At 43.4% G+C, this 25738-nt stretch overlaps 3 protein-coding genes across 5 annotated transcripts; all 3 read right to left on the reverse strand.

The window, feature by feature from the left end:
- LOC8080004 (E3 ubiquitin-protein ligase Os03g0188200) lies at positions 4458–5715 on the reverse strand. Its single transcript, XM_002450092.2, has one exon. It carries the CDS (start codon positions 5087–5089, stop codon positions 4589–4591), a length of 501 nt encoding a protein of 166 aa, XP_002450137.1. The 5' UTR covers positions 5090–5715; the 3' UTR covers positions 4458–4588.
- Positions 6276–13409, reverse strand: LOC8080005 (probable serine/threonine-protein kinase WNK8). 2 transcript variants are annotated; one of them, XM_021461296.1, is made up of 4 exons: positions 13036–13409; positions 11697–12659; positions 8355–9777; positions 6276–7048 (listed from the first exon to the last, which is right to left on the reverse strand). In XM_021461296.1, the coding sequence occupies exons 2-4, from the start codon at positions 11802–11804 to the stop codon at positions 6543–6545; spliced, it is 2037 nt and encodes a 678-aa protein (XP_021316971.1). In that variant the 5' UTR covers positions 11805–12659; positions 13036–13409; the 3' UTR covers positions 6276–6542. The 2 variants fall into 2 exon arrangements, with proteins under 2 accessions (XP_021316971.1, XP_002450138.1); XM_002450093.2 differs by having other exon boundaries at positions 6276–7138; positions 13036–13407.
- Positions 17286–25008, reverse strand: LOC8067612. 2 transcript variants are annotated; one of them, XM_002450094.2, is made up of 9 exons: positions 24221–25008; positions 22844–23029; positions 22199–22291; positions 21807–21989; positions 21593–21695; positions 21315–21500; positions 19450–20447; positions 18664–19154; positions 17286–17949 (listed from the first exon to the last, which is right to left on the reverse strand). In XM_002450094.2, exons 1-9 carry the CDS (start codon positions 24428–24430, stop codon positions 17892–17894), a joined length of 2508 nt encoding a protein of 835 aa, XP_002450139.1. In that variant the 5' UTR covers positions 24431–25008; the 3' UTR covers positions 17286–17891. The 2 variants fall into 2 exon arrangements, with proteins under 2 accessions (XP_002450139.1, XP_021316987.1); XM_021461312.1 differs by lacking the exons at positions 22844–23029; positions 24221–25008 and adding an exon at positions 22522–22809 and having other exon boundaries at positions 17339–17949.

Genomic DNA, 25738 nt, shown 5'->3' on the forward strand with positions numbered 1-25738 from the left:
GGATTGGACTAAAAATTATTCCATCGTTTGGTTAACTTTATTCTTAAATTTTAATTAGTGCAGTAATTAATTAAGCATGTACGTTCTAATTAACACTATACCACGCACCAAAAAAAGCGTCAAATGACGGCGGGTTGCACTGGATGTGTGCTGTGTAGTGGATAATCCTAGAGCCATCATGTTTTATTAATTAGTTTGGTTTAGCTAGCACACAGCAAGTGGCGAAGCAGACAAATAATAACCATCAAACGTAATAAGTACTCCACGTGTTAATTGATGATTACGTTGTTGCCTTGCGACCGCATAATTTTTTTTTTCCTTTTAGTTTGTTTTCCTTGTAGACTAGTACCGTAGATAGAACAGTAGTAGTAGTGCAAATGAAGGGTCAACCCTGCATGCATGCATATTGGTTGCTAGGAGATACATATATATGTATAATATAAATCGATGCAGCCGTGTAATCGTTGTCGTCGACCCACATAGTATACATATTTGCATGTGGCATCGTGCATGACTCAGCTTCGCTCAACAATGCATATCCATCAAATTCGATTAAAACGTGATTTTTTTTCCCTTGTTTTTGTGGGAGGGCGCTGCGGTTACTCTTTACATTAAGAAGATATATTATACATGACACTGGTAGTCATCGTTATTTAGTGAATACTACCCGGTTTGATCCATGAAGACATGATATAAAACACACGCGACCTGATGTCCTGATCCATGAGCTACATAGCACGAGAGTGCCACTACTATAAAACCAATTTGCTGAGATAGAGAAAACAATTTTTTTGAGGCATTTGCGTGCCTGATCTCTACCAAGGGTGTCTATACTAATCAAGAATTCCACAAGAGGTGTGAACTTCTGCCTTTGAAAACACTAGAGGTGGGGGGCTTGAGACACCTATCTCTAGAAATCAATGTCAAAACAAAAAAACATAGGAAGCCATGCTGCTGGCTCGTCCTACCCACACCGTCGACAATGACTTTTAACAGAAGATGGTAGGGAATGCCTAGAGATAGTAGCTGTGGATGAAAATGAGGTCCACACTGGGATTTAAGAGATCGAACACATGTACAATAGGTGTTACGCATGTTGCTAGAGGAAGGTAGACGATGCGGTAGAGCTCCACGATGAAATTATGTACACTTCGGCGCCACATTCTCACCATACTCAGATGCCACACACACACCCAACCCTCATCCACCGCCATCTCAGCAGTACCCTAAAGCCACTTCAACTCCACCATTGTCCTCTTCCAATATCACTAGCCTAGATTTGGCTCTTAGTGTTGTGTGATCCCCATCCACCAAAAAGATCATTTCATTGCTGGTACCCCACCTAGGAAGATGTTGAGGCGACAGCCAAGCCCTTCCCACTCTATGAGGGTGAGGGAGAGAGAAGAGGAAGAAGAGATCTAACACCTCACCAAGTCCAACATTAAGAGATCCTTTTGTGACCCACATGTCATGTAGATCATGAGGACAAGGTTCAAGAAGAGACATTGCCCTAGTCATAAGGGTCCCCAACCCCACATGATCATTGTTGCTGAGTGGGTCGGAGCTTAAGTAGAGGAGATATTGAGAGGGGGGAGAGATAGATTTAAGTGGGAAGGAAGAGGAGTCGGTAGCTAGGGGAGTAGTTAAGTGGGAGCGGCCCTGTTTGTTTCTAGGGTAATTTAATGGGCCTTCGCCATTTTTAACAGGTGTGAGTCTTCTAAGAGGATCAATTCTTGAAATAAATTTAGAACATCTCCAAAAGATTTTTAATTAAACTCTAAAAAATATTCACAAAAAAGGGGAAACCGACATCCAATGGACAGTTTCCCATTTGAATTCTTTGAACATCTAAAATTCCCATGCAAAACATCCAAATTCTCCTCTCTTTTTTCCTCCATGGCATGTGTTTTTTCTTCGTAGTCCAATTTTAGTTTTTAGGAACCAATTATTAGCAATGGTTGGACTATAAAGGCAAACAAAAAAAACTCTCTGCTCATTTTAGCCACCTGGAATATATAATGATTTGGCAAGTATTTTTTGTAGAAGCTATTGAAAATTCTCTCACACAAATGGAGTTTGCACATTGGGCCTCTAGATGATTTATAGGTGCAGTAGGTTAATATACCCACCTCTTCTGTAAATAAATCACATCACGCATCTTCAGAAATCATTTTCTTTAATAGTGTGCTGTTGATTTATTTAGAGGTTTTTTTTTTGAGAAAAACACTGCACTCTTTATTAATAGAGTTGGTCATACAAATTACAAACGCCCTCAGGCGGAGTAAGCAGCCAAACATGTCTGCCTGGTACAAAAGAGATTAAGCTCCTAGCTAGGTTGTGAGCATCAACGTTTGAGCTTCTATTCTCATGAACAAAATCAACAAAATTAAAGTTGCGAGCCCTAGCCTTCACCTCCTTCACAATTTGGCCCCTTGATTTATTTAGAGGTGGTGATTAATCCCCTAGAATAACCTGGGCCATGTTCATCACGATGTCGATCGCTATATCATGCATGGCCCAATAAGTACTCAGAATCGGCCCACTCCTCCCCGTACCGCAACGATGGTCCATTCTACTCCGGCGATGGCCGATGGCATGGCACAGTCGTACGTCGGCGATGCGATTCTGATTTCGTTCTCTCCAACATTTGAGCCTGTCCGAAAAATCAAATCATGGTTAAAAATACTATTTGTTAATTTATTGTGAAAAAAAATATTATTAACTAATTAAAAAAAAGTACGGACAATCGAACGAGTGGCTCTCGTGAGATTTATATAAACAGTTAACCGTAATTACCTTTACCTAGCACAGTAGGTAGCTACGGACGTCATATATATATCAACGTACGCTGCACAACCCAAACTCCAAGCAAAATAAGAAGGATCGGAGACATATCGATCGAGAAGCCAGCCAACCCGGCCACCGCCGTTCGTCAGTCGATCGTCGGCGACGAGACCCGATCGACCCGTGTCGCCGCCATGAACTGGGCGACGATGATGTCCGTGTTTTACTTGACCATCGTGCTCATCATCTACATCGCTGACGGCCTGCTTGCTTCTGGCGCTGGCGCGCCGAGCGGATCCTGGACAGCGTGCCCGACGTCCCGTACCTCCCGCTGCCTGATCAAGAAGCTTAGCTTCCACCGGCCGGCGGCGAAGGTGGGCCACCGCCGCCGCCGTCGTCGTGCGTGATCTGCATTAATTGCGGAGTATGCCCGCGGCGAGAGGGGCGCTTCGTCATTCCGGGCTGCGGCCACGGGTGCCACAGAGGATGCATAGCCCAGTTGCTCCAACAGGACAAGACCACTTGCCCTATCTGCAGGGCGATGACCGCCATTGTCGACGGGCCGCCGGCGGGAGAAGAGGACGCCGTTGCTGTTTGCACGGCAGAGGACATGGTGTAGGCACCAGCAGTTATAGCGTTGCTGGTTTCTTTGTCTTCCGGAGCTTCCACGTACAATTCAAAATGTAAAATGCCAACTACTTTGAAGTGATAAAATATAAAATACCAAAATTTTTAGGGTCACGTTCAGTTCCACCCAAAATGCAGAATTTATTATCCTCATAAAGCCTCGTGAGACTTATTTTAGGGTTTTTTTTCCTCTTGAGACCAAAATCCAAAATGGAGAATAACTATCTTTTTGTCAAAAATTTTGCATGGTGTTTAGTTCCATTTCACAAAATAATGGACCAAAGTCCAAAAATGGGAAGTAAACACCCCCAATATACATGCATGTTTTTGGAAATATATATATATCGAGGAGGAGTACTGTATGTGTTTTAATTCCCCTACCGAGAATAAATAAACATCACATGTATGTTTTTGAGCAGAAAAGAAGAACTTATGCCTGATAATCTTTAGTACTAAAAGTTATTAGTACTACATGTAGATGCTAATTAGAAGGATCACACGTGAATTAATTTCAAAACTACTTAGCATGAGTGGTGACTAATGAGTGAGACAAATCTATTAATCCTAATATGTCATGATCAGTAAACATAGGCTACGTAAGGACTAATTAGGATTAATACAGTTGTCTCGTTAGCTGGGACTAGGATCCAATATGCCCTAAGAGTATTTCCACCCGTTGGAGAAAACTTCAATTCCAAAAACTAGTTATTGAGGAAGATACAAAACACGTTTTGGGTTCTCTCCAGCAAAATGAGAAAATCCAATCCTTTTTTTCGAAAACGTGCGCTGCACGTGCCTCATTAAGTAGAAGAGAGTTTTTGAAAAGTTACACCCCCCAAGCCAAATGGCGAGATACCGATGGCACGACGGGCAACAGAAAAAAAACACAGTGCGCCGGCTACAACTGAGAGAATTCGAGGGAGGGGAGGTCTCTCCTTTATTTGAGTGATGGGAGGCTAGAATTTGAGAGATTGAGAAAAAAATTTCTCATGCTGGAGTTACAGGATCTTCAAAATAACAGTTTTTTATTAGAGGTTAGAAAAAGAGACGACTGGAGATGCTCTAACAAACACTGAGACAACAACTGGACAAACTAGGAATAAGCTCAAGCTTTATGTATTACAGGATTGAAGCACGAGACAACAACATGTGAGCGAGGCATTTCTAATCAACCTATCTACACCATGTCATGAGCAACAACATTCCATTGCAGCTGAGCCCTACACAACGGGCACGTGTTGTTGCACGCGGTGAGCCACTTGGCAATGCAGCTCCGGTGGAACTCGTGGCGGCAGCCGGGCATGACGCTGTACCAGTCGCCGTCCTCAAACTGGCCCAAGCAGATCGCGCACACATCCTCCTCCGCCGCCGCCGACAGACGGTGATCATCGCCGCCGCCGCCGCCGTCATCACCGACGACGTTCTGGCGTGGGAACGTGACGTGGTGCAGTAGGGCCACGGCCATGGCCGCCATCTGCACGGCCGCCGCTCCAGGCGCCGGCTGCGCGCGGGATGCTGCCGCTGCCGCTGCCTCTTGATGCCTCCGGTCGTCATCGTCCACCGCCCGTTCCCGGCGTCGTCGTTCACCGTTGTAGCAGCAGCAGACGGCGACCATGGCGATGATCAGAAAAGCGTCGCCGAGCCAGAGAAGCAAACCCGTCAGGTCAAAACTCGCCATATGTGCCGGTTATTTATTAGATCGATTAGCAGAGAGAGCCAAACACAAGATATGCATCTCGATCATGTAGTAGTATGTAACATGGACAATTGTTAATTTGTTATGAGAGTCCAAGAAGGATAATCCATGCATGTAGCAAGTTGGTTGCTACTCCATCCGTCCCAAAAATAGTGTCGTTTTAGAATTTCAGACATCTTATTTGATCATCCGTCTTATTCAAAAATTTTACATAAATATTATATATTTTGTTAAGACCTATTTTATCATTAGAGATACTTTACTAATGATTTATTTATTTTATAATTTACATAAAATTTTTGAATAAGACGAACGGTCAAACACGATTTTTAAAAGTAAAAAACATCACTCTTTTTGGACAGATAGAGTACATATTAGTCGTCGTCGTCGTCGTCGTTGTCACTTCACTTGTCACTTGTCAGACACTCGCACTCCGATGAAGTAAACACGATCGATCAGTAACTCCGATGAAGTCCGAACGATGAACAGAGTCCAATGCCTTGGGTTAACGGCTCCACCACCAATTCGGAGGTTCATTTGATCACAACCTGAATATCCAGATTGACAATTTTGAGCGTAAGAAAGAGGGGTATCTGTGTACTAGCTCTTTCTGTTCTGAAAAAAAAACATTGTAGTTTTGTTTGAAGTCAGTTCATCTCAAGTGAAATATTGATACGCATCTTAATATATATCGTTTAATTTGCTAGCTGTCATCTGTCGATAGTTTAATTTGATACAACACAAAACTAGAATTATTTTATACTATTTGAAATGGAGGAAGTGCCTTGCAGGAAAAGGCCGTACGCTTCATGCTGCCTAGCTCGTCCTCAAACCAGCTGTTCAAATACGTTTTTTTTTAAACTAGCTGTTCAAATACGTGGGTTTAGGCTAAACCAAGTGGTCTTGAAAAGAAGGAAAAAGACTTGGTCAGCGACACTGTGAACGCGTTGATCGATATAGGACAGCCCTTATAAAATGCTGTATTTTATTTCAGTTAAATTGATGTGGATCTGGCCCCGTCTCCGTGTAGCAGCGTCAACAAACGGCGGCGACGGAGACTCCATGGTCAACGACAGAGACGGACTGTCCAAACCTTAAAATACAGCATACAGGAAATTTATTTTTTTTTAAAAAAAACATGTATATAGATACTTCAGCAACACTAATATGTACAGAGTCACAGACTATATATGTTGCAAGTTTGTAAAATTAAACCTTAGCAGTGGCATGCTAAGCCTATGCTGTTGAAAATGTATACACATATTTTTGCTTGCATGGGTGAACCGAACCAGTTCTCATTCGCCATGCATTTTCCCCAGCTGCATGTATGCATGCATGTACATATATATATACTAACATACAGTACTCTCATCCAACGCAATCGGCTAAAAAGAAAAACACAAAAACTCGATCGGACTGACATATACTGCTGGAACTAAAGCATGAAGTACTGCTGCTTATCGTCCAGCTGCTGCTTGCCGTTGCCGTTGCCGTTGCCGCCGCCTCTCCTGCCGCGGTGGTCGAGGCCGCCACGCCCACGCGCCGCCGCGGACACCGACGACGACGAGGCGGAGGGCGAGGTGGTGGTGGGCGCGCGGAAGCCGATGTTCTCGACGGCGCCGACGGTGTTGAAGAAGAGGCGGCGGTTGAGCTCCTCCACCAGCGTCCGGTGCAGCAGCTGGCTCCGCATGTCCACCATCGACCGGTTCCGCGTCATCCTCCTCCGCCGGCTGGTCCCGGTCCCGTCGTCGTCGTCCTCCCGCCGCCGCGGCCGCCCCGCGTGCTGCGGCGACACCGACATGCTGCACTGCCGCTGCAGCTGCCGCGCGAGCTGCGCGGCGGCGGAGCTGCTGCCCCCGCCGCCGCCGCCGCCGAACCTTGTCTTGGACGAGCCGGTGCCGGTGCAGCAGGTGGGCATGGGCTCCTCCGCCTCGTCGGCACCTGAGGCGTAATGGAGAGGAGAGTACTTACCGGAGTGCACGGAGCTCATGTCATCGTCGTTGTCGCTTAAAGCGTACCAGTGATGATGATCTACACCAACAAAAAGTTTTTTTTGCACAAGAATGCACACGTATCAAGGCTCATTGTCACAGTACTCTCCCGTGCATGCGTGCACACTAGCTACATGTGTCATGCATGTATATATACAAAGCAGCGAGTAGGCTATAATTAGAATATTTTTTGTATATATTTAGACATATGTTTGTATGTTTAAAAATCAGAACGATCTATAATTTAAAATAGAAGTACTATTGACGTGTTTGGAACTGTCTGCGGTGGCGGTCAAAAGAAGCGAAGAATCACGCCAAACGTTCGATGGCGCACCTGATTCTTTTCACTGCCTATGACATGGGCACCATAAAATGAACTAGATCGGCATTTTTCGCGCCACAGTGGGATGACCGCATTACACATACTACATTGTGTTGTCTTTAGTCGTGATCCGAAACACACCCTATATAGCGGTAAAGTTAAATATGCCCCCATGTACTCTCAGCACATCAATCCTTGAATTTGCACTGAGAAGTGCATTGATATGTCTGTGTACACACATTTCTCAGTGCAAATCCAAAGATGAATGTATTGGAGCACATAAGGGGAAAAAAAAATCCTTCCTATAGCACCACAATGCGAAATATAAGTCGTGGTCACGCCTACATGGACAACGAACAAAACAGATGTCGGCAGGCATTTGGGAACCGTTGAGGCCTACGTGTACTGCAAGTGCCTTGGCCTTGCTAGTCTCAAAATTCTCCGGCCTGCCCGTACGGTGGTACGACTGCATCATGCATGCGGTCAAAAAAAAAAAAAAAGAGGACAATGAACCAGTGGCAACATAGTCAACATTTCGGCGCATGTCCAATTCATGCATGGGTTGCGTACGTCATGCACTACACGTAGGCGGCCACATAGCTACAAAAGCAGTTGAACAAAGATGCCCTATAGGATATGTCATACACATATATCAATATATGACATGAGCATTTTAATTTGATATGTTTTGACCAGACCTTACTAAACCTTGGGCCTAAGGAATTTAAGATCACGCACACAAAATCTCAAAATAAATACCTCTACTCGACTAGTCTCTCTAGTGGGTGGCGTCATATATGCATATTTTTATAGAAAACAAATCCACTTTTATTCGAAACAAATACCTAATAACCTCCAATCATTCAAATTCAATTTGTAACTATTTAAAAAAGAACCAATCAATTTGTAAAAGGAAATTTGTAGCCAAGGTTACCTTTGGACCAGCCACCGCCACGTTGGCCAGGGAAGCCGTAGGGCCCCACTCCGCAGTGAGAGCCATGGGAGGAGGCGGGAGACGAGGAGAGGTAGCAGCAGAAGGGGGGAGGCCGCTCCTCGTCGTTTTCGTCGTCGTCGTCACGTCCCGCGTACGTGTACTCGTGCTGCTGCTGCTGCTGCTGCGCTCGCCCCGGCAGCAGCCTGCCGATCTCCTGCTGGATCATGGCGGCGATCTCCGACGCGTCCCGGTCCGTGATGTCCAGCTCCTTCACCATCTCCTGCGCCACCTCCGCCGCCGTGTCGCTCGCCATGTCGAACGGGAAGTAGATGTTGCGCGCGTGCCCTGTCGCCTCGTCGGCGATCTGTACTTTCAGGAAGATGGTGTCCTCCTCCGCGTTCAGCTTCCCGGTGATGGTCATCTCACTCCTCGGCGGCGGTGGCGGATGTTGTGGCGGCTCGTGATGATGCTCGCCCTCGTCATCGTCCAACGACGACGACGACGCCGAGACGACATCGTCGGCGGAGCTGCTACACGTCGAGGGCGGCGGAGCGCCGGCGGCGGCAACAGCAGCTGGCAACGACGGTGGCGGCGGCACTGATGATGGCACCGTGCCAGCAGCAGCAGCAACAACATGGTGGCGGTCGAGGAGGAAAGGGTCGAGCAGCAGCTCGGCGGCGGAGGGGCGGTTGGCGGCGGGGACGAGGCAGCGTCCAATGAACCTGCGCGCGTCGTCGTCGTCGATCCGGTAGAACGCGTCGGGGAGCCTGCCGGCGGTGACCTTCTTGTAGATCTGCGCCGGGTTGGAGCACTCGCTGTAAGGGTACTCGACGGTGAGCATCTCCAGCATGCACATCCCGAAGGCGTACACGTCCACCCTCTCGTCGTACTCCTCGTCGTACATCTCGGGCGCCATGAACTCAGGCGTGCCGATGACGCTGTGGGCGGCGCCGCCGCGGCGGCCGAGCACGGCGGCGAGGCCGAGGTCGCCGATCTTGACCTGGCCCTGGTGGCCGTTGACGAAGATGTTGTCGCACTTGAGGTCGCGGTGGATCACCGGCGGGTCGCGCGCGTGGAGGTAGGCGAGGCCGGCGAGCAGCTGCCGCGCCCACGACCGGACGGCGCGGAGGCTGACGCGAGGGTAGCGGAGGCGGTAGGAGCGGAGCGTGCCGGAGGAGAAGAGCTCGGTGATGAAGTTGAAGCTGCGGCCGGCGACGTCCACCCACGACGCGTGGAAGCCGATGATGCCGTCGTGCCGGAGCGAGCTCAGCAGCTGCACCTCCGAGTACATCCGCTGCACGGCGTCCGGCGACCGGAGCACGTCGGCGAGGCTCGCCTGGTTCCACGCAACCTCCACGCCCCGCTCCTCGTCGAAGCCACGGTACACCGACTTCATGGCGCCTTTGCCCAGGAGCTCGTCGAACTGCATGTGTTGTTCCATATGTACACGTGTCACGTCCACGTACATATACGGGCAAAGCAGAGTATTTCAAATTGGCAACAAATTTACAAATTAATTTTAGATTAGTTAGTGATGAAGAAATGACAGCATTTTTTTAGATGAAAGAACTATAAATTTTTTGAACCCATTTAGTAAATATATCCTTCTTTGATGTTGTCTTTTATCTAAATGCAATTCTACTTCGATGCTAAAATACATAGATACACTGTTAGTAGAAAACTAACACACATGCAAGGAATTAAGTGCTGAAAAGATGAGGAAAAGTGAAGTAGACGATTTGATCTTGATCCCAATAGAAAAATGAAAAGATGAATCGAAGCACTAGCTGCTGCACCATATCTCTAGGACATGACATGACAACGGCACATCCTTTTTCTGAAGCTTTCAAAGCATCTTATAATTGGCATCTTGACACATGCATGCAATGAAAAAGAAAAAAAAGAAAAAGAAAAAACTAAGCTAACGGTTGAGCATATCCAATCCAAGTTGGGAAAGTTCAAATACCAATCAAACACATAGTCTGACTACCACTGTGGATAGAAAGTTGGCACTCTTTTCTGATTGGAAGTGGAATAATCACACAACCTGTTGCAGCCTTTCACCATCTCAAAATTAATGATGATCCACTAGTTGACCAAGTATAGAATATGTATCATTGGCGTTATTTTGTCATCATCTATTTTTATGTATGGACAGAAATAGTTTAGAATTGTTCATACATGCATGATGCCATCTTATGAATCCATCTGAGCAACTGATTTTTTTAAAAAAAAAATTAATAATAAAGTAGCTGTAGGTACAAGCTTTGATCTAGTTAAATATATGTTTAATGATGTATCTGGTGGTACAACTTTTCATGCTGCTAATTGTTTGTACTTTATTATGGCAATCAAGTACAACAGGCGAGATGATACTTCAAACAAGATCACTTAATACTAATATTTTTTTCTGCTGCAGGTTAGGACGATGTACTTTTGCACTGCAACACAGGGAAAGCCTTTTACATATAGTCTAGAAAAAAGGACATCTGCAGCAAAGAGAAAAACAAGTCTGACTACCTTTTTTTTACATGCCTTGACAACGAACCTAGCTAGGGCCTTGTTTAGTTCTAAATTTTTTTGCAAAATCGATACTGTAGCACTTTCGTTTGTATTTGACAAATATTATTCAATCATAGACTAATTAGACTCAAAAGATTCGTCTCGTCAATTTCGACCAAACTGTGTAATTAGTTATTATTTTCGTCTATATTTAATACTCCATGAATCTGAAAAATTTTGTAAATTTTTTTGGAACTAAACAAGGCCTAGCTTACGTAGGGAAATTAGAAAACCTGAAAAAAAAAAGATGTGCAGCTCCAAATGGGCATTGGAAGCAAAAGAAAAAGGCTCAATAATTGTGCCCTGTTTCAGAGGTAGCTCGGATGTGCACGTCACTATGTGGAATAATCCATTCCGTCCTTAATCAAGATGCTTACAAATATATATATGAACTCTACATACGAGCTTCTAATTAATGTTGATGGAGTCATGGCATAACTATAGCTACTATTAATTATAGAACGTAGTGCCAATAACAAAGTAGCTATATAGCTAGGTCAAGGATAGCGAATAGAGGAAATAAACAAGCATGATTAAACGCTGACGACACTCATAACTAATCTACCAAATTTTTTTAATTGCCTCAAATAAAAAGATGATCGAGGCATGTATATGCTACTACTATTGCAAATCCGACGAGCAAGAACATGCATATTTTGAACCAAAAGGCAAAGAAGAGAAGTTCACTACAACACGGGAGAGAAGAACATGCGTATTTTCAATCACCAATTGGAAGCTAATATGGAAGGAAGAAGGTCATGCTCATGCATGCTAGCTTACCCGTCCATAGCGGCCGGTGGGGTCAGTCTCGACGTATCCGTTGTCGCCCAGTACCCCCGCCGCCCTCTCCGGCCGCCGCCGTCCGCCGCACCGCCGTGTCACCGACATGCTCGGCTCCCTCCACACGGAGCTTTATTTCCTTCTGTCCTCTTAGTTGCAGCAAGCAGAGAACTCAACTGTATAACCACCTGCTAGTATATATCTGGCTTGTATATATGTATGGAGAGCCTGCTGCCTGCCTAGCCGCAAATCGATGGATGGAAGCTGCAGCTAGCAAAGCAAAAGTAGAAGTGGAGGAAGGAAGAGGTGTGTGTGGGCTGCGGCCGGCCTGTGCTAGAGGGCGCCGCCGGGGAGGAGGTCGTGGTCGTTGTCGTCGTAGGCAGAGAAGACGAAGACTCGGAAGAGGAGCCAGCTGATGAGGCAGGAGAAGTCGTCCGCGCCGGTGGTCCGCAGCGCCATGGACATGGACGTCGACGACGTCCCGGAGGAGGAGACGACGACCCCCGCGTGCGCGTGCGCGTGGTGCGCGGCGCCGAGGCAACGGCAGCGGCAGGGCCGTGCACTCATCTGACTCTGACGACACCGGCCAGGGGGTTATATGTGGCAGCAGCAGCAGCAGGCAGCAGAGACCCAGCACGGAACTGCGTGGTGGTAGTGGTAGGCAGAGGCACACACCAAACACCAGCAGAGAAGGCAGAATTGAAGCTAAGGCACTGCAGGCCACAGCAGATGAGAATGATGAGGTGATGTATGTATGGCCGATGGGGCGATGGATGGAACAGGATGCCCTCCAACTCCAAGCAACTTTGCAGATTCAATGAGCTACTAGTGCAGTGCAGCACCTCTATTCTGCAGTCACCTCAGTTTCTTCTTTTTTCCCGCGCGCGCATGCAGCTGCGCAACAGGTACCAATCGTGGGTGGTCACCACCGTCTGCGTCCCCTTCTGATCGCGATCGATCGAGCTGTCAGTGACAAGCAAGGCCACAAAAGACACAGTCATATCATACAGCGCTAGCTTTTGAGAGGTATAGATACATAAATACAGAGATTCAGAGAAATGAATTGAATTGATAGATGGATAGATAGATAGATAAACGATGGAAAAATTAATACCGGCCTGTGCAGGGAATATATGTATGTATGTATGTATGTATGTATGTATGTATGTATGTATGTATGTATGTATGTATGTATGTATGTATGTATGTATGTATGTATGTATGTATGTATGTATGTATGTATGTATGTATGTATGTATGTATGTATGTATGTATGTATGTATGTATGTATGTATGTATGTATGTATGTATGTATGTATGTATGTATGTATGTATGTACCTGAGAAGCGAACAAGCAAGCAGTCGACCTCGCTCGTCCCTGGCCTTGCTGCCACCTGGAATTAAAGACGACTATGTGTGGAAGAAATGGAGAAAGCGGAGAGATTTTTGCTTCTCTCTGATCAGATCAGATCACCTGCTGGTTCAGCTAGCTAGCTGATCAAGTGATGAGAATGAGATCCTGCGAGTCCCGTTTGCAGCTGCAACTACAAGGACCTGAACTTGAAGAATCTGTGCCTGGGAAGAAGCATCTTCGATTCTGCGTGTGTGCTGCTGGGTGCTGGAATTTGTGTGCAAGATCGAAACGGGCCGGCACAGCTGCAGGGAGGATAGATCTTGGATGTCCTTGCTTCTGTCTGCAGGGCTGCAGGCTGCCTGTCTGAAATGCTTTGCTTTCAGAGTTGAAATGGAATTTGTAGCTGGGGAAGGTGGAGGGGGAGCCTAAAACAAAGTTAACCGATCCAACTACAACTAGTAATAAGAATATACTATACAATGCGTATGTGTCGTGCTCTGATCAGGAAAATTATTAAAATCAGTGCAAGTTTGTTTTCTCAATAATACTGGTGATGATTCTTGGTTGACTTTGCTCTCATTACTACGAGTACCAATTTCTTCAGCAAGCTCTAGCGGCTCATTATATACATTATTCTCTTATCTACAATCTATTTGTTGGTCTAATTAAGGAGTATCATTAGCAGAAAAAACTTGCAAACTACTCGAGTTTTATGGAACAATTACCTAGTTAATTATATTACGATGCTACGCATAATACGATGTGGCTCCACCTTATTATTGCATTATTGTGGCACTAACAGGGACTAGCTATATTTCAGGCAAAGCTGAGATTCAGCTTGATGGAGGAAAAAAAAAATCAAGCAAGGGATGGATGCGGTATCACCTGAAGAGAAGCTAGAACTTAGGCATCTGACCATTACGAAAAGTGACTAATATATCATCAGGTTGGAAATAAAACTTGGCGTGCATATATTCAGGAAATTAGTGGCCATCTTTTTCATTCATTCAGGGTTCAAGATTCCTCATGAGTCGTTATCGTTTTCATGGCCAGCCAGCACACTGCACCCCTGTCAATATTGTGGGGTACGAGTAGCACCACCACCGGCTGAAACCTGAAGACGGGTTCCCCACTGATGGCGACACAACTGCTCCTTATTAGCAATGACCAATCATGCATGCATACGACAGTCTTCAAATGGAGTACGTGTCAGGCCACATGTGTCTCTTGTATCTATGAGAACAACCCAGGCCTGAGTAGCTAGGTACACAACAAATTGAGAACATGACCGTTTCCAAAGCCTAACTCAAATGGTTAGGTTCTTCTTTCTCTGTTTCATTTGCAATTGTACCTAAACTTAATTTGTTCCTTTTTTTCAATAAATACTGTAGGGGCCAAATCCCCTTCATATTCCTTAAAAAGGGGGTTATGTTTCTTGTGTTGTATCGTGTCCATCTATCTAGGTGAGTTACCCCATCTGCAAGGAGTCTCTAGTGTCATCACCAAAATATCTCGAAAACGTTCGTGGTGGTACACACACAGTATGTCAAGATCATATATATATAGTCCATCTGTATAAAGTTAAACTATCCTAGTTAGACTAAGTTCATGGAGAAAATTTGATATTTATGATACAAAATAAATTTATTAATGGAAATACATTTTGTGAGGATTTAGTGCTAATAATTAAGTATTAAAAATATTAATATCTTTTTTATAAATTTAATAAATTTAGCATTAGTTTGACTTGAGACAAAGCTAGAATGATAGTCTTTTTCAGGATAAGGAGTGGATACAAACTAGCTTCTCCTATATATGATGGTACTAGCATCTGTACTGTCTCTACCAAAGTACAATTATTTTGCTAAATAAACTATTGTGTGCAAAATGATCGCTGTCTGCTTATGTGGCAGACACGAGAGACAAAACTTTTGAGCTGGACGACGTGGCTCATTGACAAAAGTTCAGTTAGCTATCTGCAAACCACAACTTCAAGATTGGCTTAGTACCCAGGCAAAATGAATTTTGGGCCCCAGTATGACTTGACACCTGCTGCCACTAGCTATGCCCGGCAGTCAGCACTCAGCAGACATACCATGCTCCTCAATAATTCATAAAGATCCAATCTAAAGATCAAAATTGTTATCCACTAGGGGATCAGAATGCTGTGACAGATTGTAGCGCTAAGTCAACTCTGCAACGTATGCGTTTTTGGTGCAATTGGGAGGAGAGAAAAATGGCCCTTGAAGAAAGAATCGCCACAAAATTTGCCTAGATAACAAGCATAAGGGTCAATTGTTCATTTGACCCCTTTGACTTGAGAGCCAAGTGCTTCTGTAAAAAGAATCAACTTTCAAGAAATTGAAGAGTCAAAATTTGGTATTTGACACTTATTCTCTCTACATGGAGCATGTTTTTGACTATTCATACTATCTAAAAGGTGATATAGGAGGAAACATGTTATATCCCTTGAAGAAAGAATCGCCACAAAATTTGCCTAGATAACAAGCATAAGGGTCAGTTGATCATTTGACCCCTTTGACTTGGGATCCAAGTGATCCTGTAAAAAGAATTTACTTTCAACAAATTGAAGAGTCAAAACTTGGAATTTGACTCCTCTCTCTAAATGGAGCAGGTTTTTTATGACTGTTCATACTATCGAAAAGGCAATATTAAGGGGAAACATGTATTGTAGCCCTGGTTGATTAATTTTCCTTTTGTTTACAGGGGAGATTTTTTTTTTCTTGATGTAAACCAAACCCACCCTAAATGAACCATTGTCCATGACTCGGTCCACATCTTCTTATTCTGGCCGTGCACCTCCTGAAGGCCCACCTAAGAGCAGCTTGGCCTAATCTTCAATTTTTCTAAACATTGACTACTGCAATTATTGAGTACTGTAGCAGAATCTACTGTTAACATCATCCATACACCAAATCCAACATTATAAAAGTGAGCATAATTGAAGTGCATGCTTACAGCATGTTAGTTTGACCTCAGTCTATAGGTACAATATTTTGTAGAAATAATCGCTACTTGTTTACTGGAAAATGTGACATCACATATGGAAATAAACAAACACAATTATTGGTTATGAGTATTGGTGAAATGGGATAGACAATATCCTATATGGATCACATGACATATGCGTAGAAAATTGAGATGTGTTTTCTACAATCTAATAATTCACAATAAATATTTCCCACTTTTGTATGAAGAAAGAAAGAAAGAAAGAAAGAAAGAAAGAAGGGGGTCGGTATTGATAAAAGATGAGCAATATCCGCACCAAATTTGTATCCAACAAATATATCTCAAAATATTCAATAAACTAGCAAAATGAATGTTTTTGAAAGAAAAATGGATTTTTACCCACATTTTTCAGTTCACACTAATGCAATAAAATGTCCTCTAACATGCAATGGGTTTTCATGTTTATATATCTATATCTACTGAACCTTGCAGGCCGAAGTGATTTGAAAGTGAAAGGTCTCTGCTTCCCTACATGCTAGATTTTGAGGTTTGGATTGGGTGAGGTTGGTTGGCAGTTTATGCTTGGGCCAATTATTTCAGTTTGAAATTTTGACTAATCCATTACATGCATGTTTGGTGAATCTATCAACGAGCCCATCCTGAAAGAGACACGAAATGAGAATATAAGCAGAGCAGGTTGGCCCAAACAAATTGTTTTTGAAAGGGAATCAGACCTTCACTGCATACAGACTTGCTCCCTTTGGATGACAAGGGTTGCAGTAAGTACTCCTAGAAATAATTCAGAATTCATCTGCCTATTTATCCCAGTTCAAATTTAGAAGTACTTCTAGAAATAATTCACAATTCATCAGCCTATTTATCCCTTCAAATTTAAACTACTTCCAGAAATAATTCAGAATTCATCAGCCTATTTAGCACAGTTCAAATTTAATATTGCAGGTGCATCCATCGAATCAGAATCCTGATTCGCAAGAAGATACTTTCTTTTGGCAAATATGGTTAACAAACAAACAATATCACCAAGTTTCATATTTCATTTCAGTGACATGCTAGAGGATGTTTACGATGCTTTTTTTTTTACTGGACAGTGCAGGGTTTTTTTTTTCTTTTTACCTGAAAAATGAGACACTGAGCTTCAAGACAACGTAATGCTAAGTTACAAATTGCACAGATTATGACATACATAAACACACACAAAAGGCATTTTTCGTTTGGCAAAGGCTAAAAGCTTCTTTTAAGACTAGTAAATTTAACACATTCTGTATTACCTAATCCATTTTCAAGCAGCTAAAGTAACTTCAAACATTGGGGCCTTTCAACACAAGACCTCCCTCCTCTAAATGCAAACAGGGGCTACAACTCTATCCTCATTACACGAAGGCATGGACAAAATCCAGTTATCCAATGATCCTGAGGTCGAAACAACAAAACTAGCTAGCTAGCTCTATTACTTTCCCTAGCATATCTGTTCCCCTTCGAGGGACTCCATAATCTGTAAAACTGAAACAAGGGGGCTATACCCCTAAAAGTATCTACATGTCATCCAGTTTCAGAGCCCTTTTGCTTTCCTTCTTTCCCTTCCATTTCTTGTTCTTCTCTCTCTCTTTCTTTTCTTTTTTTTTCTTTTTGCCTTCTCTTTTGTCGCAAAAAAACTCAGTTACAGAAAACACAGGCCGCGTTGCAGTGACAATGCTTATGGCAACTGGAGAAAAAGGAAGAAAAAACAGGATGTACAACATGGTGTATGCCTTTGCCAAAGAACTCGGTGCCCTGACATGGTCTCCCATTCCTGCGTCGGGAGCACACCATTCATCATTATCCTGTTGCCTCTCAAACACACAGAATCGACATCAACTGGATAGTGGCGGGAAGTCACCACTGTCCTTGAGACGGTATGCTTGAACATTCCTGCAAATCGTATGGTATATGGGTTCAGCCATTGTAAACTCTGGAAATTGAGTGGACAATCTTCAAGGTGAAACTCAAAAGGAGCCCAGTTTCAAGCTGAACTATCATAGTTTCAACAGAGAAAACAGACATGGTTAGAGTTAGCCAAAAGCATGTCTTAATTCCAACTAGCACAACATCCATGGATTTGAGAACTTCACATATATACCCCAAACATGGTCTGAAGCAAGTACAAATCTGTCCAAACATATCTCAAAAAACCTCAAGCAAATCCAATGATATCTAATATTTATTGACCTTACAAGATAATCATGTAGCCCATGGCAATTTAAATTATCTCACAGTATTTGTAACTACCAATTAAAAAAACCTAAGCAACACATAATTGAAAGCTTAGGGGCTACATTATAATTTACTTCATATATCAATTGCTCAAAAGTGAACACTAAGAGCATCTAAATAAATTTACAAAAACACCAACCTAACAAGAGCCAAATTTATCTTGTTGTTTGTTGCATGGAAATGTCCACTAATTGCATGTTTCTCCTCGAACACGCAAGGAGAGTAGCTTATCATTATATTAAGAATAAAAAGGGGTTGGAACCCCAACAGCACTCACTCACACCAAACAATAGACTAGCATACTAATTGCATGTTCTTCCCATCAGATAGTAATTGTTGGTGTTGGCAACTAAAATATCGCAGCATACTTACCTCATTCCGTTGGAACCCATTCCAGTGTTTTTCACCACAGACATGGGGCTCACAGTCACAGGCCCAGAACCTTGATTGTTGGAGGCAGAACTTGGTCTGCTAGCATGGTCTTTGGAGGCAACTTCCCTTGGCAACGCCCCCAAGGTCCCAAACTCAAGTTTACTGTCTTGCGAGAGCATAAAACCATTGCCATGAAAATTATCCTTTCTAACCTGGGAAGATGGAGAATGCATTGGTACGTTCAAAGGATCCCTTGGAGACTGGGAAGATGGTGATGGTATTGGTATATTCATTGGAGATGGGATTCCATGATCATTTGCACTAGGAGCGTATATCTGCAGTGGTGACTCATGCCTCAATTCATCAAAAGGTATCATATCTACAGGCATATCCGGTCGGGCATGGTGGTGAAACTTTTGATAATTATTCTGATGGGAATGATTCCTTCCTCTCTCCCCACGTCCAGTAGGTGGTCTTTCCTTGCGCAAGTTCTGCAGTGTCCAATGAGGCAGACAAAATTAGCATGAATACAAGACAAAACTGTCCAAGCTATAAAAATTTGAGGACAAACCTAGGAAAAGTAACACTATTGTGAAGTAAAAACAGAATCATAATGGACAAATCATTGCATACAAAAGAATAGTAACTCATGAAAACTGAATTACAAGAAAATTAGCATGTCTGTTCACACATACAGCATGAGGAATGAAGAAAACGAACATATAGACAAGTGTCGGATGTTCAAGTTTTAAGAACATAAGATGAACGCTCAAGGAGGGAACATACTGGGTCAGGAAAGTAGGTGCCTGTTCCACGAGCCCTCATAGCCATATGATCATCTGCTTGATACAATGGCCTATACACAAAATAGCCAGGTGGATAAACAGGACCAGGGACAACTCCATTCCTACCAGCATATCCATACGGATTTTTTCTGCCATGGCCATTTGATGGGTGCATGTTCTGATATTGCAGGGGTGGTGGCATAGGCATCGGATAGTATAACTGAGTCGTAGGATTGTCCTGATGGAAACCCCGTGCATACAGAAGATTATGCAAATTTGTATCGAAATCTCCAGTGAGATTTGGCACTGTGTCATTGATGGTACCTCCAGGTTGTGTATCTGATGTTAAAACGGAATTAGATGTGCCTAGACCATCAATTAAGCCAGTAGAATAGGAGTAAGCATTATGCTTAGCACCGTCAATATAGTGGTGAGATCTGCCTGTAAACTGCTTTGCTGAAACCCCATGGTATGATGGGATTGTGTCATTTCTAACATCAACCTTCTTGCCGGCTTCTGATTGCAAGGTCCAGGTTTCACTAGGTGTTGGTGAAGCTTCAGAGAAGTCGTCACCACCCCTCACACTTACTGAATCAGTAGCTGTGTGACTCGTGGCATCACTATCTAGCAAACCCCAAGAAACAGATTTTATCTCCTTGTGGTCAGCCATAGAGTTACATTCTTTTTGCTTTACTGGGCCATGATTGTTGGAATCTGAAATGTTGATGTTACTGAGCTGATTAGACAGAACATCGCAGGAATTGCTGGGCGTAACCTTGTTGACTCTTTCCACATCTAAGACTGATGATACAGGATCATTTGTAACAAGATCAGAAGAGCTCACCCAAACATCTGGCCTTAAACCAGTACGGTTTCTCTTTAGAGTGTTCCTGAAAAACTGATTGACTTCACTGACAGTGAGACAAGAAGGCACTTGAAGAATCTTGCCAAGCTTACGAGCACCAAAATCAAATGCGCTGCGTATCCGGTAAAAGTTTCCTGCGCATGGAGCAGGGCAATAAAGATAAAACTCTTTTAGAAAAAGAAATATCAGAATGAAGCACTTCAGCTATGTACCACGAGAAAGCTATTCCTGTAAATCAAATGAAAAGCATAAATACTCGCGAACTCAAAACATAATGAGATCAGTCATCAGTACCCATGTTCTGGCGAGAAATGGCAGCAGCATGTGATATTAATGTAGTGCAAAATGGTGAAAAGGTGTTGCAGATTGTGCTTACTGTTACTGCTTAGGCGCAGCACAATGGGTGGCTGGTGAGTGAGTGTAGACATACTATACTATATTCTTAAATGGCAACAGTTTCTTCTATGCACAACTGAAATGATAACTTTTGGGTGTGCATCAGCAATGTAGAAGCAAGGCAGTCAATACAACATTAGGTAGCAAGAATGGTAGACTTGAAGTTTTGGACAGGGTAGATATGGAAGCAGCGTATTCGAATAAGCACTTACGAAGCAGTACAACAATGGATGAGGGCAGTCCACTTCAATCACGCATTAGGTGCAAAGATAGTGTGATGATGTAGGCAAAAGGATTCAATGAGACGAGGTCATAAAACCACAAATCATGAAATGAAGCATTTTGTAAATTTTGCAGAGACAGAGTTCAAAAGTTTAGCTGAGCAGTCTGGAATAAATATTCAAACTTGACAAAAACAAGTGAAGCAGGATTTTTTTTCTCTGACTGGCACTGTAAGTCCTTATGCAAATGGGCTCATACAAAGGTTTAAGGTTGGAACATCAAGTTGAGAATCTTATTGACAGATTTAATTGACAAGACAAAATTCAGGAATACGTTATTCATTTCTATTATCATAATTGATGATCCAGAGGCAGGAAACAAACCTTTACTGACACTGCGTCCAAGGTTATTACTCTGCTTTAGTGGATCAACTATATTAAGAAATCTTCGTGAGAATACTCTAGGATTTGTCTCGGAGTTTCTAGGGAGAACACTAAAAGACTCTGTGCATTCTTTTAGAAACTCCTCTCGTTGAAGAAAATCATCATCTTGGGTATCTGGTGGGTCAGCTGTTCAACAAAAGCATGTCAATGAGACAATGACCAATAATTGCAATCGCAAAAAGACAACATTCTGCACACTTAAGAGTGCATTCACTTACTAACTAGCTCAGGTAGTGAAGATAAGGAAACAGGTCCAAACAAGCTGATCCCCTTATTGTCCCAATCGAATTTACTATAATAGTCAAGAAATCTATAGAGGACCTGCAGAAATGGCATATAGTCATCAAACCCATACGAAGGTATGTATCATGAAGAATGTCAATATAACATGGCCAAAAAAAGGCAGCAGAAAAAATTAAGAACATAACTTACAGCCAATGGACCATCCAAAGACTTGTGGAAGATATGGAAAATGTATAAAACTAAAGTCTCCAAGGCATATGTTGATATTAGACCATGATGGGCACCAAGAATACGGCTTTCGTAATAGCACCAGTCTTTGACAAGCATTATGCTTCTCTTAAACAGGTGATTCTTACCAAAGTTTTGATCGACCTACAGAAAAATTATTTATTATCAATATGCTTATCACTATGTGGTATGACATAAGGAACCACAAAGTGGAATTAATCCTCTTAGATCCTTCGTATAGTACAAAGGCAAGGGGACATTTTTTTCATCTTATTAAGAGTATCAGATCTGAGTTTTATGGACAAAAAAAAAACTACACAACTCCAACTTTATGGCAACATTTGAAATATTACCTTCTCAAGAAAACATAGTGTGCACAGCCCACCAATCTGATTAACTGAGATGTCTACGACAATGTTTTGTACCAAACATTTAACCAGCTTGACCTGCCACCAGGGAGATTTATGATCAGACAACAATATGTGAAACAAGAAGCTCACATGTGCCCAAAATCTGTCCTAGCCAACACATAAAAAACAAGTTGGATTTCTCCACTAATCTATGCCACACTACTGTGCATAGCAAGAGTGCAAGAACCCTCAAAAACAGCAATTGGAAATGTTATGAGTATGAAATTTGGTAACTATACTTTTTCCTTTTTATAGTCAGCCAGTACCTGATGAAATATTGGCATATTCATAATTCCATATGCTCCAAAGATGTAATCCGCAAGATGGAGAAGAGTTCCATTTAAGTACAATAAAATGGTATTTCTCCAATTTTACATAATGTGCACAAATAAGCACTTATAAGTAGAATGCAGGAATTATAAAAGTAAGTTCATTAAACAAGTGGAATGCATACAAAACAACCACCTCCAATAGGTGAGAACTCTAAAAAGATGGTATAGCGATGATTGACCTCAAATTAAAATATATTCGAAACAAAGAGCAATATGGTACCTATAAAAAAAAGATTGATATGGCAGAGTGAAATACCTCAGCAGGGACATAATGGACATCCTTGACTTCAAATTCAGAATCTTTCCTTCGCTCTTCCGATTTTAGAATAGCACATACTTCATTTGCTAGATTCTCATCAGAAATCGCAGGGCCGAATAATGTCAAGTCAATATCTCCATCAGGAAGATATGTTTTCAATGGAACAGATCCAAATGGAAAGACCTATTTTTCACAAACACAGGAGGTTAGACTCTAGGTCTTACTGTCTGACATGGCATTACACTAGCAGCAAGAAAGCACCAGAGCAGCACAAAATTTGATCGAACAACGATATTTCACTCATGTGCATGTACAGAAGTGCCACTAGTAGTAGTCAGATGTTATACATGTGAACATCTGGTAGAAGCAAACACGTAATGCACCTAATTGATTTACTGGTTTCATAAATAGTTCAACTTACCCTCTGTGCCTTGTATCCAATCTCAAGTTTTAACACATGTTTGCTAGGTTTCATGTGTCCGCTTGTATAAACAACAATAAGAAAACAACCTCCATAACACAACCAGGCAGAAAACACCAAGTATTAAAGTATCGCATGATAAGATCCTAGATTTATTGACTGGTTCGCTCCTAATATAGGATCTTTTTGGTCCAGTATTCACATTCCATGATTCTAGCGCAAGTTTGGTAAAATCATAATAGCAGTTTAAATACGGTCCCACCAATCCTAGTACGCAACTTTTATGAATAAAGGTCCACCTTTTACTCATTCATAGATATTTAATTATTTGCATAGGCAAGGAGAGACAATTAATCTGGACTATTATTTTACATGCTTCTAATCTAACATACAATGAAAGAAATTTATCATTAAACGAATGACATAGTATATTTTAAATAGTGCAAATGTATCTCAGATTAAATCAAGCAAGATCTTAGATTCTATGATTCAAACCTACATTACATCCTAACAGACCATTTCCAGCTGAACGCAAGATGTTCAGAATGCCTTGACTGGGGCATAACAAACATGCAGCTGTTCCTTCTTGGGTAACATGAGTACCGTATGTAGTGCCATGCCACAGAAAAAGAACACAGTATGATACACGGTATGTCCAGCCCTCCAATCCACAACTCAGCATGGTAACTAGCAACTCAGCAGTAGGAACGAACCTAGAATGTTCATCTTTAGCTTCAATTTATGACCTAGAATACGGGAAAATGGCACTGAGACTCTTATGTATTCCTCCTAAAGCACTTAAACAACCATTTGCCTAACCTGAAGAATGTGATGGCTCATGGCACAACAGATGCTGATAACGAAAACCTAGGCGTTACGCTCGCCGATGCTACTGAAGATGTTTCAAGCTACAGAGCACTGAGACTGAAGGTGACCGGAATGATGAATAGTACCTGATACCGAGCTTGGAACCAGAAGAGGCGCTGGACGTACTCGATGACGGCGGCGCGGAGTTGCTCGGAGGCGGCGGTGGGCTGGATCTTGTTGACCACGGCGAGCGCGGCGGTCTCGAAGCGCCGCCACGCGTCCGGGGACACGGACGCCGGGTCCGGGTGCGCCGGTACGGACTCCGGCACCGGCGAGCACTCGCTGATGTCCACCATGGCCACCCCCGCCGGGAGAAAAGCAGCTGGCCGCTAGCCGCTTGCTTGCTTCTTTCCCGGAGCTGGAGGAGGAGAAGGAGGAGGCGCCGCCAAGCAGCCGATGGAGGAAGGAGGCGACCGCAGGAACCGCCGTAGCCCAAGCAGCCACTGGAGGAAGAGAAGGAGGAGGCGGCGATGCGACGCAGGAATCGCCGCCGTCGCCCGAGCAGGAACGGACGGGAAGGTGCGCGGAGGCGATCGGTACGGGCGAGGGGCCGCGATCTGCGCGCCGCCGGCGGCGAGGTAGGGCAGGGGACGGAAGAGGGGGAGAGCTCGGGATTTGGGAGAGGGAGCACGGGGAGGGGGGGGGGGGGATTTTAATGCGAGGAGAAAGAGGGAGAAAAAGGTCAGTTTTTTTTTCTTTCTTTCTTTCGGCGGGCGTCCGTTGCTTGCTTCGCTTTCCTCCCTCGCCTCCACTTCCTTCCTCCTCGAGGATAGAGACGACGCTGACGAGACGCCTCGCTGCGCCGCGGCGCGCGGCTCGCTGCTGCTGCTGCTTTTCGGGGCTCCTCTCCTCGGCTGAATCTGTCTCCGTCCGCGGGGCGCCGCCGCAGGAGGAGGAGGAAGAAGAAGAAGACGACGAAGAGGAGGAGGAGGAGGCTTGAAGGGACGATTTCCTTTCCTTTTCGCTATTTTTTTCTTTTCTTTTCTTGGATTCGATCGATCCAATTCACTGGCTTACACTAGGAGGAGGAGCGATGGATGATGTGATGGGTTTGTGCATTTCTTTGTTTGTTGTGGGATCGTGGTTTGTCACGGATCGAGCTTGCGTCTGTCGTGGTTTGAACGAACGAGGAAAGCAGCCTTTGTCTGATTGCAATTCCAATTCCTCGCGTCGTCGTCCCCCGTTTCTCGCGCACTGTTGCTGTTGCTGTTGCTGTTCCGTGGAGGAAGAAGTCAAAGCGATTTGAGATTGACGACACACGTGAAGGAGAAAGCGGCCCATCTGAATTGAAATGGTGTACTACTACTCTTCCCTTTCCCTACCATTATCTTGAACGTGTCAGAATAGTATTGAAATTAATATTCATATTATTTGATGCAGAGTTGGTATGTTCACTTGAGACGATTCATATAACTTTCTTTTTATAATGTAGCATTTCAACAAAAAAAAATGCACAATTTATCAAAACACAACACGAACAATTTTTTTGCTGGACTATTATTAAACCTATAATTTTGTTTAAGTGGTAGTAGTGGGTATATATATAGTAGTTTTCGAACCAGAGAGAAGGCATGAATGGTTTTTTAGTTTTGTGCACAAGGTTA

The sequence above is a fragment of the Sorghum bicolor genome, chromosome 5 (genome assembly GCF_000003195.3).
Source record: "Sorghum bicolor cultivar BTx623 chromosome 5, Sorghum_bicolor_NCBIv3, whole genome shotgun sequence".
Lineage (NCBI taxonomy): Eukaryota > Viridiplantae > Streptophyta > Magnoliopsida > Poales > Poaceae > Sorghum > Sorghum bicolor.

Coding starts and splice junctions, on each gene's coding strand:
- LOC8080004 (XM_002450092.2), bottom strand. CDS start 5,089: ATGGCGAGTTTTGACCTGACGGGTTTGCTTCTCTGGCTCGGCGACGCT.
- LOC8080005 (XM_002450093.2), bottom strand. CDS start 11,804: ATGTCGGTGACACGGCGGTGCGGCGGACGGCGGCGGCCGGAGAGGGCG. Junction 9,778..11,696: donor CCACCGGCCGCTATGGACGG/GTAAGCTAGCAT, acceptor CAACACATGCAG/TTCGACGAGCTCCTGGGCAA. Junction 7,139..8,354: donor TGGCGGTGGCTGGTCCAAAG/GTAACCTTGGCT, acceptor TTGTTGGTGTAG/ATCATCATCACTGGTACGCT.
- LOC8067612 (XM_002450094.2), bottom strand. CDS start 24,430: ATGGTGGACATCAGCGAGTGCTCGCCGGTGCCGGAGTCCGTACCGGCG. Junction 22,292..22,843: donor TCCATTATGTCCCTGCTGAG/GTATTTCACTCT, acceptor CCCTGGTGGCAG/GTCAAGCTGGTTAAATGTTT. Junction 21,696..21,806: donor CTTTGGATGGTCCATTGGCT/GTAAGTTATGTT, acceptor CCATTTCTGCAG/GTCCTCTATAGATTTCTTGA.